This window comes from Clytia hemisphaerica, unplaced genomic scaffold, assembly GCF_902728285.1.
Source record: "Clytia hemisphaerica strain Z4C2 unplaced genomic scaffold, Clytia hemisphaerica genome assembly, whole genome shotgun sequence".
NCBI lineage: Eukaryota > Metazoa > Cnidaria > Hydrozoa > Leptothecata > Clytiidae > Clytia > Clytia hemisphaerica.
In genome coordinates, this window is record NW_027103900.1 from 731,680 (window position 1) to 753,103 (window position 21,424).

General features: G+C 36.3%; 1 protein-coding gene and 1 long non-coding RNA gene across 4 annotated transcripts; both read left to right on the plus strand.

Moving 5' to 3' along the window:
• Window positions 1–546: 546 nt before the first annotated feature.
• Window positions 547–9,644, plus strand: LOC136808816 (uncharacterized). The gene is made up of 3 exons (XR_010846922.1): window positions 547–766; window positions 969–1,102; window positions 9,322–9,644. It is a non-coding gene; the product is annotated as an uncharacterized lncRNA (long non-coding RNA).
• Window positions 9,645–9,853: 209 nt separating this feature from the next.
• On the plus strand, window positions 9,854–19,754 carry LOC136808817 (uncharacterized). 3 transcript variants are annotated; one of them, XM_067065363.1, is made up of 5 exons: window positions 9,854–10,207; window positions 10,391–10,489; window positions 10,627–10,908; window positions 18,940–19,008; window positions 19,253–19,754. In XM_067065363.1, the coding sequence occupies exons 1-3, from the start codon at window positions 9,859–9,861 to the stop codon at window positions 10,782–10,784; spliced, it is 606 nt and encodes a 201-aa protein (XP_066921464.1). In that variant the 5' UTR covers window positions 9,854–9,858; the 3' UTR covers window positions 10,785–10,908; window positions 18,940–19,008; window positions 19,253–19,754. The 3 variants fall into 3 exon arrangements, with proteins under 3 accessions (XP_066921464.1, XP_066921463.1, XP_066921462.1); XM_067065362.1 differs by lacking the exons at window positions 18,940–19,008; window positions 19,253–19,754 and adding exons at window positions 11,244–12,383; window positions 12,693–13,696; XM_067065361.1 differs by lacking the exons at window positions 18,940–19,008; window positions 19,253–19,754 and adding an exon at window positions 12,693–13,696 and having other exon boundaries at window positions 10,627–12,383.
• Window positions 19,755–21,424: the final 1,670 nt, after the last annotated feature.

Sequence of the window (21,424 nt, forward strand, 5' to 3'; positions counted from 1 at the left end):
TTTTTATCCTGTATAAGCGGTACCACGTCGAATGGACATGGCAGCGAAGTCATCAGACCGTGCATTTCTTATTTCATTTGTTTTGATAAGAACACTGACGAAGAAGCTGTTTTTTCGTTATTCCATGATAACGAAATGGATCCAACAGTAAAAAAGATCGAAAAAGTGACAACAAAAAGAACAAGGATGATATTTTGAAGAATTGGCAATCGTTTTAAAGGTAATTTTTTAATGGTTTTTAACGGCAAGTTTGATTGTTTCGTGTGGTTTCAGTATGGATCTTTAAATTTTGAAAAGCCTTGACTTGAATTGATTTTGCTTGTCAGTTTTAAGAGTTTATAACCAAACTATAACCAAAATGTTGTGTAGAGGGACTTATATCAATTTTTTAAAGTTTACAGATTCGCAACTGTTCGTTTTCAGGATCACAACAGCGCGTATGCCAGAAACATAATGGAAAATCCGACAAACATCCAACAGAACAGCAAACAGCCAGCAAAAAACCCCGAAGAATTATATCCTTTTAGAATGTTTGCAAATCAGACACTTGGTGGAAATGTTACTAATGCCGTTACCAATCTCAAAATTCAAGGCTGCCTCAACGTAAAATTTGAAAATTCGTTTTCAGTGGTACCAGAAGTTACTCAAAATAATCAACAAAACGACTTGGAGCATCCTGTGAAAGCTATTGATGATGTAAATAAGTTCATGATGAAATATGACTATCGTTTAAACAATGGAAACGTTTATTGTAAACCGGACGAAGGTAATTATAAGTCTGATTCACTGTAATAGAAACAAAGATTTAACCCAAAACCCAATGCTAACATATTCTCTCTGATCGGCCGAAAATTATCACAAATTTGATTTTTGATTTAATGGCTATTACAAGATATATTCAGTCACCATAAAATTCGAACTACCTTCTTTTGATAAAATGTAACAAGTGTTTTGATTTTAAATTTCAGCATCTTTTGCATTCGTACACGTATGTGACGCAAGTCAATTTCTACATATGCTACAAAAGAATCCAGAAATTGGCCTCGAAGTCTACAAAAATTTCAGCATGTTGCAAAAGAACATGAGCAGTCCTTATTGTCAGGTATGCAAAGTCAAGATTTGAATTTTTGATATACATCTCTATAGATTTGAACTTTTGTTGTTAATCCTTGAGCCCTTGTTTGAGATCGTCATTTCAAGCTAAATTGGTTACAGGCCCTTGGGCCCTTTATTTTTGTGATCTTGACATTAAGAGAAAGGTGGAAGGCGTTGGCGTTCCACCCATTTGAACTTAGAAATTTTATGTAAATCTCTCAAAATTTGAGCCCTTGTTGTTAATCCTTGAGCCCTTCATTGAGACCGTCGTTTTCAAGCAAAATTTGTTACAGGCCCTTAGGCCCTCTATTTTTGTGATTTTGACATTAAGGGAAAGGTGGAAGGCGTTGGCGTTCCACCCATTTGAACTTAGAAATTTTATGTAAATCTCTCAAAATTTGAGCCCTTTTTGTTAATCCTTGAGCCCTTCATTGAGACCGTCGTTTTCAAGCAAAATTTGTTACAGGCCCTTAGGCCCTCTATTTTTGTGATTTTGACATTAAGGGAAAGGTGGAAGGCGTTGGCGTTCCACCCATTTGAACTTAGAAATTTTATGTAAATCTCTCAAAATTTGAGCCCTTTTTGTTAATCCTTGAGCCCTTCATTGAGACCGTCGTTTTCAAGCAAATTTGTTACAGGCCCTTAGGCCCTCTATTTTTGTGATTTTGACATTAAGAGAAAGGTGGAAGGCGTTGGCGTTCCACCCATTTGAACTTAGAAATCTTATGTAAATCTCTCAAAATTTGAGCCCTTGTTGTTAATCCTTGAGCCCTTCTTTGAGACCGTCGTTTTCAAGCTAAATTGGTTACAGGCCCTTGGGCCCTCTATTTTTGTGATCTTGACATTAAGAAAAGGGTAGAAGGCGTTGGCGTTCCACCCATTTGAACTTAGAATTTTTATGTAAATCTCTCAAAAATTGAGCCCTTTTTGTTAATCCTTGAGCCCTTCATTGAGACCGTCGTTTTCAAGCAAAATTGGTTACAGGCCCTTAGGCCCTCTATTTTTGTGATTTTGACATTAAGAGAAAGGTGGAAGGCGTTGGCGTTCCACCCATTTGAACTTAGAAATTTTATGTAAATCTCTCAAAAATTGAGCCCTTTTTGTTAATCCTTGAGCCCTTCATTGAGACCGTCGTTTTCAAGCAAAATTGGTTACAGGCCCTTAGGCCCTCTATTTTGTGTGATTTTGACATTAGAAAAGGGTGGAAGGCGTGGCGTTCCACCCATTTGAACTTAGAAATTTTATGTAAATCCCTCAAAATTTGAGCCCTTGTTGTTAATCCTTGAGCCCTTCATTGAGACCGTCGTTTTCAAGCAAAATTTGTTACAGGCCCTTAGGCCCTCTATTTTTGTGATTTTGACATTAAGAGAAAGGTGGAAGGCGTTGGCGTTCCACCCATTTGAACTTAGAAATCTTATGTAAATCTCTCAAAATTTGAGCCCTTGTTGTTAATCCTTGAGCCCTTCTTTGAGACCGTCGTTTTCAAGCTAAATTGGTTACAGGCCCTTGGGCCCTCTTCTTTTGTGATCTTGACATTAAGAAAAGGGTAGAAGGCGTTGGCGTTCCACCCATTTGAACTTAGAATTTTTATGTAAATCTCTCAAAAATTGAGCCCTTTTTGTTAATCCTTGAGCCCTTCATTGAGACCGTCGTTTTCAAGCAAAATTGGTTACAGGCCCTTAGGCCCTCTATTTTTGTGATTTTGACATTAAGAAAAGGGTGGAAGGCGTTGGCGTTCCACCCATTTGAACTTAGAAATTTTATGTAAATCTCTCAAAAATTGAGCCCTTTTTGTTAATCCTTGAGCCCTTCATTGAGACCGTCGTTTTCAAGCAAAATTGGTTACAGGCCCTTAGGCCCTCTATTTTTGTGATTTTGACATTAAGAAAAGGGTGGAAGGCGTTGGCGTTCCACCCATTTGAACTTAGAAATTTTATGTAAATCCCTCAAAATTTGAGCCCTTGTTGTTAATCCTTGAGCCCTTCATTGAGACCGTCGTTTTCAAGCAAAATTTGTTACAGGCCCTTAGGCCCTCTATTTTTGTGATTTTGACATTAAGAGAAAGGTGGAAGGCGTTGGCGTTCCACCCATTTGAACTTAGAAATCTTATGTAAATCTCTCAAAATTTGAGCCCTTGTTGTTAATCCTTGAGCCCTTCTTTGAGACCGTCGTTTTCAAGCTAAATTGGTTACAGGCCCTTGGGCCCTCTTCTTTTGTGATCTTGACATTAAGAAAAGGGTAGAAGGCGTTGGCGTTCCACCCATTTGAACTTAGAATTTTTATGTAAATCTCTCAAAAATTGAGCCCTTTTTGTTAATCCTTGAGCCCTTCATTGAGACCGTCGTTTTCAAGCAAAATTGGTTACAGGCCCTTAGGCCCTCTATTTTTGTGATTTTGACATTAAGAAAAGGGTGGAAGGCGTTGGCGTTCCACCCATTTGAACTTAGAAATCTTATGTAAATCTCTCAAAATTTGAGCCCTTGTTGTTAATCCTTGAGCCCTTCATTGAGACCGTCGTTTTCAAGCAAAATTTGTTACAGGCCCTTAGGCCCTCTATTTTTGTGATTTTGACATTAAGAGAAAGGTGGAAGGCGTTGGCGTTCCACCCATTTGAACTTAGAAATCTTATGTAAATCTCTCAAAATTTGAGCCCTTGTTGTTAATCCTTGAGCCCTTCTTTGAGACCGTCGTTTTCAAGCTAAATTGGTTACAGGCCCTTGGGCCCTCTTTTTTTGTGATCTTGACATTAAGAAAAGGGTAGAAGGCGTTGGCGTTCCACCCATTTGAACTTAGAATTTTTATGTAAATCTCTCAAAAATTGAGCCCTTTTTGTTAATCCTTGAGCCCTTCATTGAGACCGTCGTTTTCAAGCAAAATTGGTTACAGGCCCTTAGGCCCTCTATTTTTGTGATTTTGACATTAAGAAAAGGGTGGAAGGCGTTGGCGTTCCACCCATTTGAACTTAGAAATTTTATGTAAATCTCTCAAAATTTGAGCCCTTGTTGTTAATCCTTGAGCCCTTCATTGAGACCGTCGTTTTCAAGCAAAATTTGTTACAGGCCCTTAGGCCCTCTATTTTTGTGATTTTGACATTAAGGGAAAGGTGGAAGGCGTTGGCGTTCCACCCATTTGAACGGGTCGTTGTAAAACATGGAGTAGCTCCATGGAGTACTCCAATGGAGTACCTATTGGAGTACTCTAAAAATATTGCAGACCAGATTTTAGATCGCCGCGAGAGGAAAATAAAGACCTGTATAATTTTGTATTTGCTCTAAAACCACTCTGTAGCAAGAATGTGGCTGTCATGTTGGTCTCTTTTTATATCCTTTCATGTCATCTGCATCACATTGAGTATGAAATTCTCATATCAAAGAAATAAGTTGGCGGACTCCATTTATTGTGATTGTCTTATTATTTTGTTAATTGAAGTGTATTTTGTCAATAAAATGACAATGAATAATTTAATAATCTAAAACCCCTCTGTAACATCTCTCACAGACTGTCCCCAACTGCCATTTCATATCCAGTCATACTACCTGCATCATATTGAGTATGATAAAAATTCCTTTTGGAAATGGGTTGATAAGCTATGTTTTCTATGATTGTCACAATATTTTCTTTATAAAAGTCAATCTGTTGACAAAAGGACAAAAGAAAAATATTGCTTAAGAAAGCTCTACTGCCCTACTGGTGTTGCATAAATTATATAACACATAATACTATAATTACACTGATATTATATGTATTATTATAAAGTGTTTGATATATCAGAGCTATTCTGCAAGCTAAATCTGGTCTGTTAATTGTAGAATCAACAAAGATTTTTAAGCAGAGAGCGTGCGCTACATGAGCTTTACTGCCAGAAATGATGGTAGCCATTTTTTCACAAACAAATACTTGAGAAATTCTTTTGATTGCTATAAATTGGAAGTTTACAGCTGGTGGAAAAGGTTGATTATTAAATTTGTGATATTCATCGCTCTGACTGGTATTTTAGGGGGTACTCCATTATGTACTCCATTGGAGTACTCCATGGAGCTAATCCATGTTTTACAACGACCCCATTTGAACTTAGAAATTTTATGTAAATCTCTCAAAATTTGAGCCCTTTTTGTTAATCCTTGAGCCCTTCATTGAGACCGTCGTTTTCAAGCAAAATTTGTTACAGGCCCTTAGGCCCTCTATTTTTGTGATTTTGACATTAAGAGAAAGGTGGAAGGCGTTGGCGTTCCACCCATTTGAACTTAGAAATTTTATGTAAATCTCTCAAAATTTGAGCCCTTGTTGTTAATCCTTGAGCCCTTCTTTGAGACCGTCGTTTTCAAGCTAAATTGGTTACAGGCCCTTGGGCCCTCTATTTTTGTGATCTTGACATTAAGAAAAAGGGTAGAAGGCGTTGGCGTTCCACCCATTTGAATTTTAGAATTTTTATGTAATCTCTCAAAAATTGAGCCCTTTTGTTAATCCTTGAGCCCTTCATTGAGACCGTCGTTTTCAAGCAAAATTGGTTACAGGCCCTTAGGCCCTCTATTTTTGTGATTTTGACATTAAGAGAAAGGTGGAAGGCGTTGGCGTTCCACCCATTTGAACTTAGAAATTTTATGTAAATATCTCAAAAATTGAGCCCTTTTTGTTAATCCTTGAGCCCTTCATTGAGACCGTCGTTTTCAAGCAAAAATTGGTTACAGGCCCTAGGCCCTCTATTTTGTGATTTTGACATAAGAAAAGGGTGGAAGGCGTTGGCGTTCCACCCATTTGAACTTAGAAATTTATGTAAATCCCTCAAAATTTGAGCCCTTGTTGTTAATCCTTGAGCCCTTCATTGAGACCGTCGTTTTCAAGCAAATTGTTACAGGCCCTTAGGCCCTCTTTTTGTGATTTGACATTAAGAGAAAGGTGGAAGGCGTTGGCGTTCCACCCATTTGAACTTAGAAATCTTATGTAAATCTCTCCAAATTTGAGCCCTTGTTGTTAATCCTTGAGCCTTCTTTGAGACCGTCGTTTTCAAGCTAAATGGTTACAGGCCCTTGGGCCCTCTTTTTTTGTGATCTTGACATTAAGAAAAGGGTAGAAGGCGTTGGCGTTCCACCCATTTGAACTTAGAATTTTTATGTAAATCTCTCAAAAATTGAGCCCTTTTTGTTAATCCTTGAGCCCTTCATTGAGACCGTCGTTTTCAAGCAAAATGGTTACAGGCCCTTAGGCCCTCTTTTTTGTGATTTTGACATTAAGAAAAGGGTGGAAGGCGTTGGCGCTCCACCCATTTGAACTTAGAAATTTTATGTAAATCCCTCAAAATTTGAGCCCTTGTTGTTAATCCTTGAGCCCTTCATTGAGACCGTCGTTTTCAAGCAAAATTTGTTACAGGCCCTTAGGCCCTCTATTTTTGTGATTTTGACATTAAGGGAAAGGTGGAAGGCGTTGGCGTTCCACCCATTTGAACTTAGAAATTTTATGTAAATCTCTCAAAATTTGAGCCCTTTTTGTTAATCCTTGAGCCCTTCTTTGAGACCGTCGTTTTCAAGCAAAATTGGTTACAGGCCCTTGGGCCCTTCATTTTAAGAACTTAAACTTTGACATTTTTGAATTCAAAGTCTTAGTCCGTGTTGAGCCCATTTGGCCCGTTAGAGGCCCTTCCATCTTAGCCTATGTTCCTTATGAGCCCTTCGGCCCATCGTTTCTTTGAAAGCATTTCGAAATCATTTGAATCGGTTCCAGAGAATAACATGTAATACTTGATAAATACACAAGACCCGTCATCAAGGGCCTCTTGTATCTACGAGGCCCGTCACGAAGGGCCTCTTGTATCTATGAGGCCCGTCATCAAGGGCCTCCTGTATCTATGAGGCCCGTCATGAAGGGCCTCTTGTATCTATGAGGCCCGTCATCAAGGGCCTCCTGTATCTATGAGGCCCGTCATGAAGGGCCTCTTGTATCTATGAGGCCCGTCATGAAGGGCCTCCCATATAGGCTCAAATTTACATATTAGCTAAAGTTGCAAATACATTAATAATGAGTACCTAACAACTTCATATTTCAAAAATCTAAGGGCTCACGGGCTCATAAGGAAACTGGGTGAAATTTGATCGGCTCAGGAATGGCTCAGGAAGGGCCTAACGGGCCTTAAAATGGAAAAAAGAAATCAAACAAAATCAATGAATTTTGCATTTTAAACGTAGCTGGCTCACGGGCCTGTAAGCTATTTGCACCAAAAATGACGGGCTCCAACACGGGCTCACAGGTTTAGATAAAGAGCTTGAAATATTCAGACTTTTTGGAAAAATTAGAGGGTGCGACGCTTCCACCCAGTGGAAATCAACAAAGATGAATAACTAAGAAATTGAATCGTATTAACCATATTTTTATTCTGCTTATAGTTATAAACTAGAAATTTTGAACAACAAAATATTTTGTACAAAGATCATTTTTTGTTTTGATCCGCTGCTTTGGCTGTTTTTTCACCTTTTTGGTCTTCAAACTTGATATCTTCTAGCCATGTTGGCAATTTTCTTCTGTAGCGAACTTTGTAAAGTTTTCGGCGCTTGAACATTAATGAGCCATTTTCTTCATGAGTGACAATTTCATACTCTGTTTCGATGCCACTCGAATCGCCAGACTCCAAATAAACAACATCACCTACTCGCTTTGGCATTTTGATGTTCTCTCTTCAGTGTTTAAACGTAAAAGAAATTACAAAACCAATAGTGCTAGTATTTCGGAACTTCTTGCTCGTCAGAACGAGGCTGTTTTAATGACTTCATTTTTAAGGCATGCGTAGTCTCTCAGAAGTAGTAGCAGTAATAATCAATCAACTTTGCATTTGAAAATAGCTGGCTCACGGGCCTGTTAGTGATTTGCACCAAAAACGAGGGGCCCCAACAAGGGCCAAAGGGTTTTTAAAAAGGGCTCAATTTATTAATATATTTTCTCTAAAATGACTAAATCCATGGCAGGATGGCGCCCAAATACACCCTATGGCGTGTAGATCGTTGTGAGATAATGCTCTTTGTAATACTGTGCTTCCAAATTGACGGGCCAAGGGCCTACAAGTAATTTGCACCAAAAGTGACGGGCTTAAGCAAGGGCCAAAGGCTTTTAAAAAAGGGCTCAATTTATCTACATATTTTCTCTAAAATGACTAAATCCATGAAAGGTGGCACCCAAATACACCCTATGGCGTGTAGATCGTTGTGAGATAATGCTCTTTGTAATACTGTGCTTCCAAATTGACGGGCCAAGGGCCTACCAACCCATTTGGCTCGAAACTGACGGGCTTAAGCAAGGGCCAAAGGGTTTTAGAAAAGGGCTCAATTTATCTACATATTTTCTCTAAAATGACTAAATCCATGAAAGGTGGCGCCCAAATACACCCTATGGCGTGTAGATCGTTGTGAGATATTGCTCTTTGTAATACTGTGCTTCCAAATTGACGGGCCAAGGGCCTACCAACCCATTTGGCTCGAAACTGACGGGCTTAAGCAAGGGCCAAAGGGTTTTAGAAAAGGGCTCAATTTATCTACATATTTTCTCTAAAATGACTAAATCCATGAAAGGTGGCGCCCAAATACACCCTATGGCGTGTAGATCGTTGTGAGATAATGCTCTTTGTAATACTGTGCTTCCAAATTGACGGGCCCAGGGCCTACAAGTAATTTGCACCAAAAATGACGGGCTTAAGCAAGGGCCAAAGGCTTTTAAAAAAGGGCTCAATTTATCTACATATTTTCTCTAAAATGACTAAATCCATGAAAGGTGGCACCCAAATACACCCTATGGCGTGTAGATCGTTGTGAGATAATGCTCTTTGTAATACTGTGCTTCCAAATTGACGGGCCAAGGGCCTACAAGTAATTTGCACCAAAAATGACGGGCTTAAGCAAGGGTTGACGGTCGCAAACTAAGGGTTATTGAAATTGAAACCAATGCTACTTAGTCTTTTGAGCCATTAAAAGAGGGGGGCGTACGGGTTTGACGGTGTGACGGTATTAACCCTTTTTTCTGTCGGTGTTTCGGTGTTTGAAGAAAAAAGTGACGGTAATTCGGTGTCAAAACATGCCATACGGTGACAAAATAAGGATTTTACCAAATTTTGCTGTCGGTGTTGACGGTAGTCCAAGAAATATGCGTCGGTATTTCGGTGTCTGCGACCCCCGTACGCCCCCCTCTTAAAACTTCCAATAACATCAATTATGGTTAAAATGGTTTTTACTAATTTTTATCTTTCAGCTTTTTCCAGTTATCGATTTCGATTACGACTATATCGAGCTTTGTCATCAGTTGTTTTTCAAATTTTCATCACGCTGCATTGTCCCATGTCCATTCAAAAAATCTGACTATGGTTTGATATCACCAAGAACGTTCCAAAATTTTGATGCTCGAAAGACCAGTTTTAAAGATGCAAGTTATTTTTCACAATCTTTGGAATCTTGCTTTCCTGATTTGACCGAAAGAGTTCGATTTTGCAACAAATTCTTTCAATGCTTTTTGTGTTGGCAGCTGCCACACAAGATTCGAAAGCTGGTTGTGGTTGGAGAGAAAAATAGCGGTAAAACGTCTGGTCAAAAGTGTTCTTTGGTTTGATGGCCAAAGAAAAAATTGCCGTTCTTTCAAAGGAGGAGCATTTTGGAGCATCAATGATTCAAGACGACACTGAGCTTCTTTGGGTAGATGAATGGAAAAAAGAGATGTTATCGGAAGACACTTTGAAAACCATGATGCACGGGTGGGTTCTTTTGCCAATCTGTCAACACAAAAAACCCAAAAATGCAGAACATGCAGGCAGGAGTGTACATAACCTGCAACGAAGTACCAGACTACGGCAACGAACAAGAAAATGTCCAACTGCGCCTCTACATTTGTCGAACAAAAAAACTTAAAAGAACGTGTCTCGATGCACCGAGGTGGAGTCTTTTATGGCTGGCACTGTTTATTAATCAAAACATCGAACATGTTGAGCCGGAAGAAAGGTTTTATGAACGCCCCAAGGACGTCAGTGCTAATGCAAAAGTGACAAAGAATGTCCCCGATCATATTGTCAAACAAATACAAACTGGCACCCTTTTCAATCCGCAAATACCCGCAGTCCCAGCTCCAAAAGACGGTGATAATGCAGGTGAGCTCTTTTTCATTATATATACTTTGTTTTTAATGCTGCAAGCAGTCAAGGTTCTCAAAAAAAAACTTGAAGGAACATGAATTCTTTTCGTTCTTTTAAAGACCAAACGGGCTTGGAATACAATTGTGTTTCTTTTGTATTAATAAATCTGTCATTATGAAATTATATTTATCATCTCAGATCCACATGGCAAAAGGAAAATGAAGCGCAAGCTTCCTTCGGACGATGGTCAACAGCCGGGACCTTCGACGGCAAAGCAAGCCTTGTTAATTGAACCTGGTAAGATATTATTGCTAATTTGATTACCATGTTTAGACATGCTTACTCATTTATTTTCTTGTTGCATGCCTTTAAAACAGAGTACATCATCACAAGAGCAGAAGTAATGAAATTTTGATTATGTTTATATCTTACAGATAAAGTTGAAGACAATCAAGTAGAGGCGAAGATTGTCATCGAATTACAAGATGATGATGATACTGACGATGAACAATCCAAAGCTGTACCAGAGATTTGGGAAAAGAGGATAAGAAACGCCGCTGCCGCTCGCTGTTTTCCTATTCTTTCCCTTTGAATTCGGCACCCTTTGAAGAAGCAAGGCTGTAGAATAGTTGAGGAAGAAGGAAGGCCGAAACAAAATGGCGTTACGTACAGGTTAACCAATGTTCAAGAAAAAAGTCCTTGAATAAAGCTTTCCAGTGAGTTCTTTGTGAAAAAGAGACTGGGGAGTGAATCTTTGATCTTCTGGGGGTTTCCCCTGAGAAAATCGAGAAAAATCATTATATATTCTGGGAGTAAAGATGGCGGACATGAGGCATGCTTGAAATTTTGAAAATTTGGGACCAATTTCTTTCTGGCTTGTATTGCTCTGAATGAATTTTTTGTGTTGCAGGCATAATTTTTATGGGTAGTAGGAAGGTTGATTGTGACCACCTATGCCTTAGTTTTCCTGGGCACTCTCTAAAACTTCTTGGCATTTTGATTTAAGATGGGCAAAATCGATTGATAATTTTGTTGTTTTTTCAACTTTTAGATGAAAAAAATAGTGTAATCTTAGAAAAACTTCCTCCATGGTAATGGACTTGAGATTCAGTAAGTATACTTGATTTCCTCTGTGGTACTTTTAGCTTTATCTAGGGAAACCATTGACTTTTGGGTTGGAAATTTCAAGTTTCGGCTAACAAAAACATTGTAAAGTTCAAATAACCTCGACATGTGATATTTATAAAGTGGTTGGCAAACGATATCATACTCCAGGATGCACCGTCTCTTATTTTCCCCCTATTTTCTACTTTCCTATCTACTATCCTGATTTTCTGTCTTTCTCAAGTGTTTCTAACTGTTTTCTAAGTATTTTTCTGAAATTTGCCCGTACCGGTGAAACAGGTCTCCGACCCCGGCTCGAACCACCAAATGCAAGCAACCTTGATTTACAAACCCAACGCCTAACCGCTTACGCCAACGAGACACGGCAGAAGGTTGTCATTCACAAATACTTATAGCGTGTAATTTACAGACCTTAATTAAGAAAGCTCCCAACCCTACCGGTGCCCCTACAAGGATCCCTATGGGATCCTAAGTTAAGTCACAGGGTACGAATGCCCCTAAGAAGGCCTTCGGCCTTATATTGTGACTCTCGAGCTCCAACCCTAACCCTAACTGATAATAACCGAACCCCCGTCTAGGTCCGCGGATTGAAAAATTTCACTTGCATCCTGGAGTATGATATCGTCTGCCAACCTTATAAAGTCTGACTATAGATGGGCCATGATTTTGACCAGTCAGTGGATTGACTCACAAGGCTTGGACAATTTTGCAGCCAAAACATAATTTCATCGGTGAACTTTACAGTCTGTGTTAGGGTAATTCATGCCATGAACTTCTAACGACTGGACGGAGAGCTTCTCATATATGCGCGTAGTTTTCATTGTTTCAAATAAATAGGATGATGACGCTCTGGTCACGTGATATTGTATCAGAAAAAGTCGAGGTCTCGATAACCCAGTTGTTGTGATTTGTATGAATGTCGGGCAAAAAAACAATTCTTTTTCGAAAGCACTCTCCCACCATCAGTGTGAAGTGGAAATTTTTGACTTTTACAAGCTTTTTCATAAAAATATCGACAATATCTATTGGCAATCTTTTAAATACAGATTCACATCCAAATATAAAGGTAGGAGTTGAATATTTATTTCTTTTTTCTATGAAAAGAGAGGGAAAAGTATGTTGTTGGAATGAGAATGCTGACAGGCTGATGAGGTTTCTTCGACTCTCTAACTAAAATCATTAATTTTTTTTTGATTTTCACAAATCTTCCCTCTTATACATTCTGATAGTACAGGAAACAATTTAGCAAATGTGCTTTCGAAGAACTACTACCCTACTACCTTCACTGTCCTTCACTCAAATGTATAGAAAATTAAATAATATATACCTTGTCAAAATTGCTTTTTTTAAAGAGTACATTTTTTTACATTTTTAGGATTCTCATTCTGTGGTGTCAACAACAGAAAATGGTTATATCCACGACTAACATTTATTCATTGAACGGGATTTGTATGAGGAGCAGATGAGAGATGCTGATGTCAAGAAAGATGAATTACATGTATTTATTTACGATAAATCATACGTTATGATGTTTGACGTTACTCCCCAGCTGGATTGATCTAAATCAATGTAGTTAATCAACTGGTCAAATTCTAGTAAAAAGCAAAGCTTTTAAGAAAGTTTGTTATTAAATCTCTCACACACGCAGAAAAAAATCGATATTTCTTTAAATTGACATTATAATGACAGGACTTATTTGGAAATGAATTTCTAAATTGAACATGTGATAGTTTGGTATATTATATATGACTTTCCTGACTATACTTTATGTCAGTTTGGTCAAACTTTGTTAAAATATTGGAAAATACATATGAAAGACTGCAATGGAATGATGGTCAGCTTTTTTGTTATTTTGTTTGCTGACAATATTGACACTCCCAGCGATGGTAAGGTCATAGCTGCACAATGACCAAAATTTGTACGTGAACATAAATTGGCAGTGACTCTGGAATGTAGTGGCAAAAATCAATTTTGATTGAATTTTACTTATGTTATTTTTGGTAATGAAAACTTTTTTCTACTGTAATTAGGATGATTTTAATTTATTAGACTGAAACAAAGATTAATTTCAAAAGCTTTATAAAAATATTGGAGTCCAAAACAACAGTGCTGACATTCTGCTGAATGTATTTAAATTTTACTTTAATTTTGAGGTGGTATTTCGGTTAAGAAAGGGCTGAGCTATCTAGAAATTAGTTCAAACATATTTTAGCTGAATTTTATTGATTTACTAATTTTATGTACAATTTTTTTTAATGTTTACAGGATAAATCTCTATGCTGTGGAATTTAATCAAATTAATTTGATAAAGTGTACACAATTTGATCAGTCTTTTAAATTTTCACAAAGCAATAAATTACAGTATTTCAAAGACCTAAATCATGTGTGTGCATATCTTTTTCAATTTTACAATTTCTGAAATGAAACCTGTTTAATACCACATTTCACAATTTTAATTTAGAAAATTTTTGGCCATTTAAAAAAAAAAAACACCTAATTTTTTCAGCAAAAGTTTTGTACAAGTTAATACCTCAAAATTTTTACTTTTTTAATTGAGCAAAAAGTTTTATGAATTTTAAATCTGTACAGGCAAAAGAAGTTTTTGTACGAGGCATTCTGGTACGCCTGGTGCTTAGAGTGTTATCAGTTTTTTGTTTAACCACTTGTGTCACTAAATACCATAAATAAATATCTTAGATTTTATCATACACCCAGATAGACCTCCTAGTAGTAAGTACACCTAATATAAAATTGGCAATTTGTAATATTTCTACTGATTTTATGTATATAAGGGAGCAAAATTAATAACTTTTCCTAATTTGGGTAGAAAAAAGGAGTGACATAAGTGAAATTTTGGAAGCAAAAGTTTGGGTATAAAAGAGAAATCCCAAAATCAGACCAGACATTAAACTTGTTTTAATTTTTCTTTAGATGAAATATATTTACCAGGACCCTTGTTAACTGGTACAAAAATCTAATTTAAAAATTATACAATTTTCAAAGACAATAATATTCATTTTATTATAGGTGTTCCTATAGAATATTTTAGCCAAAATGCTTGTCTCTCCCTAGTCAGAGTATGAATGAAATCAGACAAAAATACTGAAGATACAAAAACATTAAATAATTTTCAAATTGAGGTCTAAGTGCAAAATATCCTGCAAATGCTCATTTAAAAACTTCAAAAAATTGAAGTAAATTTTAAGAAATTAATATAAGGTCTGATAAAATATATATGAAAAATAAAATCACAATTTCTTGTATCAGTGAGGGAATCAGTTATTACTTTAACCGGATTAAATTTCGTGAGATTAAATTTCGCGAGCTAAAAAAATTGCGAAATTTTCTGGATTTAATTTCGCGGGTCAGAGTTTTGAAATATTTTGCGTGGATTTAATTTCGCGAATAAGCCAGAAAACAGCTGAAAATAGGCATTTTTTGCCAAAAATGGAGACTTGGAACTTGTTTCTCCGCCAAAAATACAATTTTTAAAGTTTTGTGGTGGATTTAATTTCGCGAACCAGGAATCTCACGCGTGTTCGCGAGTTTTAATTTCGCAAAAATGGCAAAAATTCGCGAAATCGGGAAATTTAATCTCGCGAAAATTAATCCGATTAAAGTATATACAGTGTGCAAATTCATTCTAAAGAGCAGAAAATTTGAAAGCAAAATGTAAAAAATTACTGTAATTCCATCAGAAATCTATCAATGTATATATACCACAAATACCAGAAAAATAACCACACATCATTTGTCCACCCCAGTTAGTCTTTTGTTCTCAAACATTGATGTTTACTGTAACGGTTCATGTGTCTCTTATAAGGGCATGAAATGCAAATGCTGTAGATCTCAACTTTATAGTTTGATTATAGATTGCATCCATTTAAACTTTTAAAAAATGGCATTAAAAATGTTAATATTTTCAAAACGTCATTAAACGGGTTCAACGACAAATTTTCCAAATAAATACATAGATTTGCCGATTGATTCAAATGGTTGCATCTCTTAAAATGTTATCTCCAGCATGGTTTACGTTTGTAGCCCGTAGTTACGTTAAAGCTTGACAATGCTTCGCCCAATCTGTTTCCAATCTTTTTATAGCCATCCTGTAAAATAGAACAAAAATTCATTATTTTTAGTTTGACAACAATGTTACAGTATGACATTAAAATTTTCATTTGATAACAATGTAACAGATTTATCAGGGACACACCAATAAATTTATTGTTCTTAAATTATGGCTGGAATGCAGACGTCCTGCCAATTCAGTAAATATTTGAATAAAATTTGTGTGGGATGGAATGATGCTAAGGGGTATACACCTTTTTTCAAAGAGGCAACCCTGTTGAATAATTATGTAGTCCAGCCATACAAACAATGATACAGCAATGCATAATTACTGTTTCATGTATATTGTAATAATTATGCATGGGTGTATCATTGTTTTTCTGCTGGACTACATAATTATTCAACAGGGTGGCCTCTTTGAAAAAAGGTCTATTTCAGAACTATATAGAATTTCTAAACTTTAGAATCAATCCCAGCAAAGTACGATGCTGGCAGCATTTTTGACATTATTTATTATCTTCCAGCTTTGTATTTCCACAAAGCGCAATAAGAAACTAGTCAAACCTTTGAAGTACCAAACCAACACGTCAATTCTGCAAAATTAGCATCATGTTTAATAACCCCTACTGTACACTATACCCAGTACAGTCAGACAGTTCAGAGATCAAAGAGATGAACAAACAGGTTAAAAATTACTTACTTTTTTATCAACTCAGCCATAACTTGCCAGCTTGCCAGTGCAAAATGCATATAATCCAGATCAGAAAGTCAGTGGATGCCACTGATTATCCAAGATCTCTTAGTCTTTCTTTACCAATCAATTTTCTGTATTCCTTCTTTATATCCAGTTTCTGGTTTAAATTTGAACATGATTGAATCAATTTTGAAATTGAATTTTTCAAGAAGTTCGAAACTTGGGTTTCTGCACCAGCGGAGGCCAGGTGAATGAGGCAAAAACAGCTTGACAACAACGTCATTTCAGCATGATTTTCAAATCAAATTTAGTGGAGCTTCTAGGCCATGAATGGGTGTGAATCCCATTTGATTCTTTCAAGAAACCCTTGATCTATCACCAGTTGACCATTCATTCCCATTCATTCAAAATAAGCCAAGATCCAGGTCCATCTCTGACCACAACAAATTCAAAATAAAAGCCTGTCGGATTTTAAAAGGTGCAAGTGTCGGATGACTTGTCTCGATGAATGTAAAGTTTGAGATTGATTCCTTTTGGATGTTGGTACATGAATCATATTCAAATTCACCAATCAAAACCCCATAGTGATAGCATAAGCACGAAGAAAGATATATCAGTTTCTTTGGTTGTTATGCAAGCCATGTCGGGAAAAAAATTTTCGACGCCATGTTGAAAATCACCAAAATTCAATTTTTTGGCGGCAACGCGCTCTCTGCAAAAAGGAAAAAGCCGCGCTTTGTTTTTGAAACAATGAGTTCTCCGTCCAGTCGTTAGAAGTTCATGTTCATGCAGATTATTGCTTAAAAATACAAAAACAAAAAAGCCCTAGTTTTACAGTAGATTTTCATTTTATATATTTTCAGGGCTAGTTATCGTCATTTTCTCTATGAAATATTGTTTATAACAACACTACCCAGAAAAACCATTCCACAGAAAGTTAAGTATGGGCCATTGGCCATCCAAGCACTGGTGCAATGAAGTAAAGATTGACTCAGGATGACTCAACATTTTTGCATTTTGACCGTCACGTTAAGGCATGGAAAAGTCTGCTAAAAAATGAAATTAAACCTGCAGAACCTATATTACGTGCATTATTTAGCTTGACCAAAACAGAATGGAATAATAAATATATGCAGAGGATGTTAATATTTTGTAAATGTTTTCTGGACAACCGTGGATATGAACAGTTGAACCTGGTTGAGCACCGCCTACATATCCTTTGAAATTGGACATATACTTGGAAAATGTTCTCTGGAAAAAGTGGATTTCCATATACGTATTATGTAAATTTGATCAGTCTGGAGAATTTTATATCGAATCTGTATTTATTTGGATGTTTGTTTTGTATCCAGGTTGTCCCTGGCTGCCTGGAAAGATGGTCCAAACAAGTCATCAGAGCCAGGAAACATGTGGGCCAAAATTACCAAATGTAAACAAACTAGGAGACCCCAAAAGTGCTTCTATTTAAATTCTACAATTCTACTTGAACACATATTTTCACTTGTTGTTATGTAACAAGTTTTTCTGAGCACAAGGCTGATATTATTTTTCCAATATTTTTTCCAAATGTAAATTTTTTAGCAATGAGTTACACATCTGTTGAATTTAGTCCTCTATGGAGCAATGATATAATTTTCTAGTCCAGCTTTCAAGTTATACAATCTGAATCAATGTACTAATTTAAAATCAGTTGGAAGGTTTTAGTCTTTTTTTATAGTCTTCTCAATTTTATTTCAATGGAAAGTCATGAGTGATATTGATTTTTTTCATGCAATACATCTTTATTTTCCCAGGTGTTATAAATGAAGGTGAATCATAAAAAAACCCTTTTGGGTTTAATCTTCTTTAGAAAAATTTCAAACCATTTTTTAGCAGCATTTACAAATTAAAAGAGTTGCATAAATGTTTTTTACTAAGAGAAGGATATTTTTAATTTTTAATTCTTGTGCACTTTTATTATACTGTTTTATTTGCTAGATAGATATTTCATTATATCGAGGGGAAAATCCCTAGATGGAGCTGTTTTGTATAACTATTGTATTTTTTCAATAATGTTTTTGGATTATTTTATGCTTTATTGTTTCGAGCTCATATAAAGCTCTTAAAAGAAAGATTTCATGATATTTGTGATCTTCTAGCATTGATATCATGAATTATCATCGCTTCTTTTTTCTTTCTTTCTTTTGAGCTCTATTTTTGTCATGTTTCCAATTTGTTCTAATACCCAACATCACTACCCGGCTGAAGAGGCCTCCATGATATTGTTTCTTAGAAACTCTAGTTCAAGAAATAACCAGAAATTATCCTAGTTTTACAAGCTTATCATTTTTGGTTTTATAATGTGAATTTCAATTCTTTTAGCTACAGTATGTATAAATTGATCAAATTGATTCGATCATTCTATTAGGAAAATATTTTGGTCAAAGCTGGGAAATTCTCCCCTTCAGGCACAACGACGAAGGCTTGAGAAACACTGCGTTCAAAGTGAAAAGTGCTTATAAAAAATATCAAAATCCGCGATTAAAAAAAAAAAATTATTTCACTTTCGATATCAATCACGGCTGCCATTTTTTGTTTGTACTTCTAGTCTTGTGCGCATAACGAATCAAGCGCTCTGATTGGTCCAGAATAAAAACAATCGATAGGCCGCAGACATTTCAATAGAAACAAAAGATTCTACAGCCTAGCTTCAAATAGATGAATAGCGCATTTCTTATCCTCTTTTCCCAAATCTCTGGCTGTACATTTAGGTAAATATTTTCGAAAACTGAAATGATAATCAAAGAAAGCAAAGGCACGTTCATTTCCTGAATGCAATATTTGAAATGGACCCTAATGTAATTATTCTTTTTTTCGATAGATGTGGAGAAAACACTATCCCGTGCCAAAGAAACAAAACCAGATGCACCTGTTGAGAATAATGATAAAGGTATTTTAATTTTTTGTTATGACAATATTTAACACTCTGGTATTGTCTTTCTAGCTCCAACAAGTATGGTCAATGTTTGAAGTATCATGTCGTATTCCAAAAATTACAAGGTCCTTTAGATAGGTAGTTGTCGCGTCAACTCCCCTTTGGATCGTATCATTAAGCGTCTATGACTTTTGAATAAGAATTAGCCATGTTCTGAAATGAACTATCTAACAGTAGTGACATTTTTTTCATTTTTAAGATCAAAACAAAGAAACCGAATCAACACCACCAATCACCATCGATTATTTATGGAAAGATCGAACATATGAGAAAAAGTTCTACCTTTCAACCATAAACACCGACAGCTATTTCAGAGAGGTCCGTCGGGCGCTCTTCACCCATATGTTTTCAACGGAAAAAGTCAGTGTTGGAAGGTATCTCGCATTTTGTGCAAGATACAAACGTGAAGGGGGAATTCACAACAAACAATGTGCAGAACCCAAATTTGATGCATGGTGTTTAGTGCGCGGCTGCTCAAGGAATATTTTCAGCCATAAAAGATTTTTAGCCAAATACCCAACTTGCTACGAACAGATAAAAAAATTGAGGGAGCTGTTGGATATTGTGGTCGATGACAGATTCTTTTAAGATTTTTATTATTATTTCAAGATTATTCCCATGTTTTATATAGGCTTATTTTCATTTAGTTGTCTAGTGAACTATTGCATATAAAAAAATAATAGATCGTGACTGCACTTGAATATGAAATGATCTCAAAGTTATTTTTTAATTTTAGGAGTAATTCTGGAATACTCAAGAGTCTAAAGTTCATACCTGACTTTGTGACCGAGAAAATGAATCATAAGATGTTGCTCACCCTCGACTCCATGGCTTATCTAACCCCCTTACGCTATTGATGATTCTGATGGACGCGTTGACGGGGGATATAAGCCCTGGTACATATAGAAAACGAAAGTACTTTTAGGCATGTACGCGAAACGTATGTCGATTAGCATAATCCCGCCATTTTACAAATTCCGAGAATTTGAAAAAATCAAAACAAGCTAAATAATGGCTGATGTAAATAGTAAATTTAAAAGTCAAAGACAGATTCTCAACATGAAGAAGTAGAAGCATGAAGAACTCTTGGCAAACCAATCAATTGACAAAATTGCAAAATGTCATTTAAATGAAACTTGATTGGCAGAGAAATACTACGAGACCTGATAAGCAGTCTATCCCTGAACTAAACTGAGCGAACTGGAACTGCTTGTAAAACGATTTTTTACAGAAAGACAAAATGACTATGGAAAATAGTTTAAAGATTCACTCGAAAAGACCCTCTGCTGTCCACATATAATTGTTTTGCTTGAACTGATTTCCAACAGCAATCTTGCATGTTTCTTTATAATCTGATCACTCGTGATGAATGACTGACTGATGTTTATACATTTTGACATCTATCTTCTTGTCTATGACCATGGGCATCAGGAGTATGAAAAAGAAAAAAGCATACATCTCCAGTGATTGCTTGACTGGTAGTCAAAATGAACTGATCGGTGAAGAAGCTTTTTCAGAAAAACTTGAGACTAGTACAATACAAACTCACTGCAAAAATGTTCTGGTTATGGTTTATATACAATTAAAAGCTTGGCAATTATGTGAACAATTCTAATCGACTGATGAATGTGTAAAAGCAAGAAACTTCAAGTATTGAAAAAGACATGAAAAAAATTCTTTAAACTTATCCTATTACCAGACTGAAAATTTATTTATATTGACCGTAAATGTCAAAAAGTATACAAACTAGTATTGTACAGCGTGTATATTGGACTAAATTTGACAAAAAATGTTGAAGCTGAAAGTAGTTTTTTTATCGGGATAAAATTTATGCAAACATAACAAATCTGTCATCTAGATTATCAATTATGACATGTTAGACTTTTTTGGATTTCAGTTGAATTTATTCTGACCTAAAGATTATGTTTCAGTCCCGGGGGGGGTACTACCCTTGTCGACCGACGGGGGTGCTCCGCCGAGGTTCGAAAAATGGACCCTACGTGGGACTCGAAATTTGCGAAAAAAGTGACCCTGAATGGGACTGAAATTCCAAAATTTTCTCAAATTTTCTACTTTTTCCCCAAATTTTCCAAAAATAGGCACCCTACGAGGGACTGATTTTTCTATTTTGGTGTTTTTGCGACCCTACCAGGGACTCGTGGAGGTTAAAAAAGGTACCCTGACCAGCGGAGCATCCCCGTAACCCATTTTGCCCTAGTACCCCCCCCCGGGGTTTCAGTGTCGTCATCATGTTCTGATTTGCTACATAACAAAATTTTTGGAAAGTTTTCCATAGAGTCTTCAGTTTTTAACCTATTTTGAGGATAAAATCAAATAGGAGTACAGTCATCTAAAGTAGCATTGACAGATT

Bases quoted from the DNA above. Each gene is read 5' to 3' on its own strand.
- LOC136808817 (XM_067065363.1), top strand. From the start codon at position 9,859: ATGCAGAACATGCAGGCAGGAGTGTACATAACCTGCAACGAAGTACCA. The intron at 10,208-10,390 runs GTGAGCTCTTTT...TTATCATCTCAG, and splicing joins AAAAGACGGTGATAATGCAG to ATCCACATGGCAAAAGGAAA. The intron at 10,490-10,626 runs GTAAGATATTAT...TATATCTTACAG, and splicing joins AGCCTTGTTAATTGAACCTG to ATAAAGTTGAAGACAATCAA.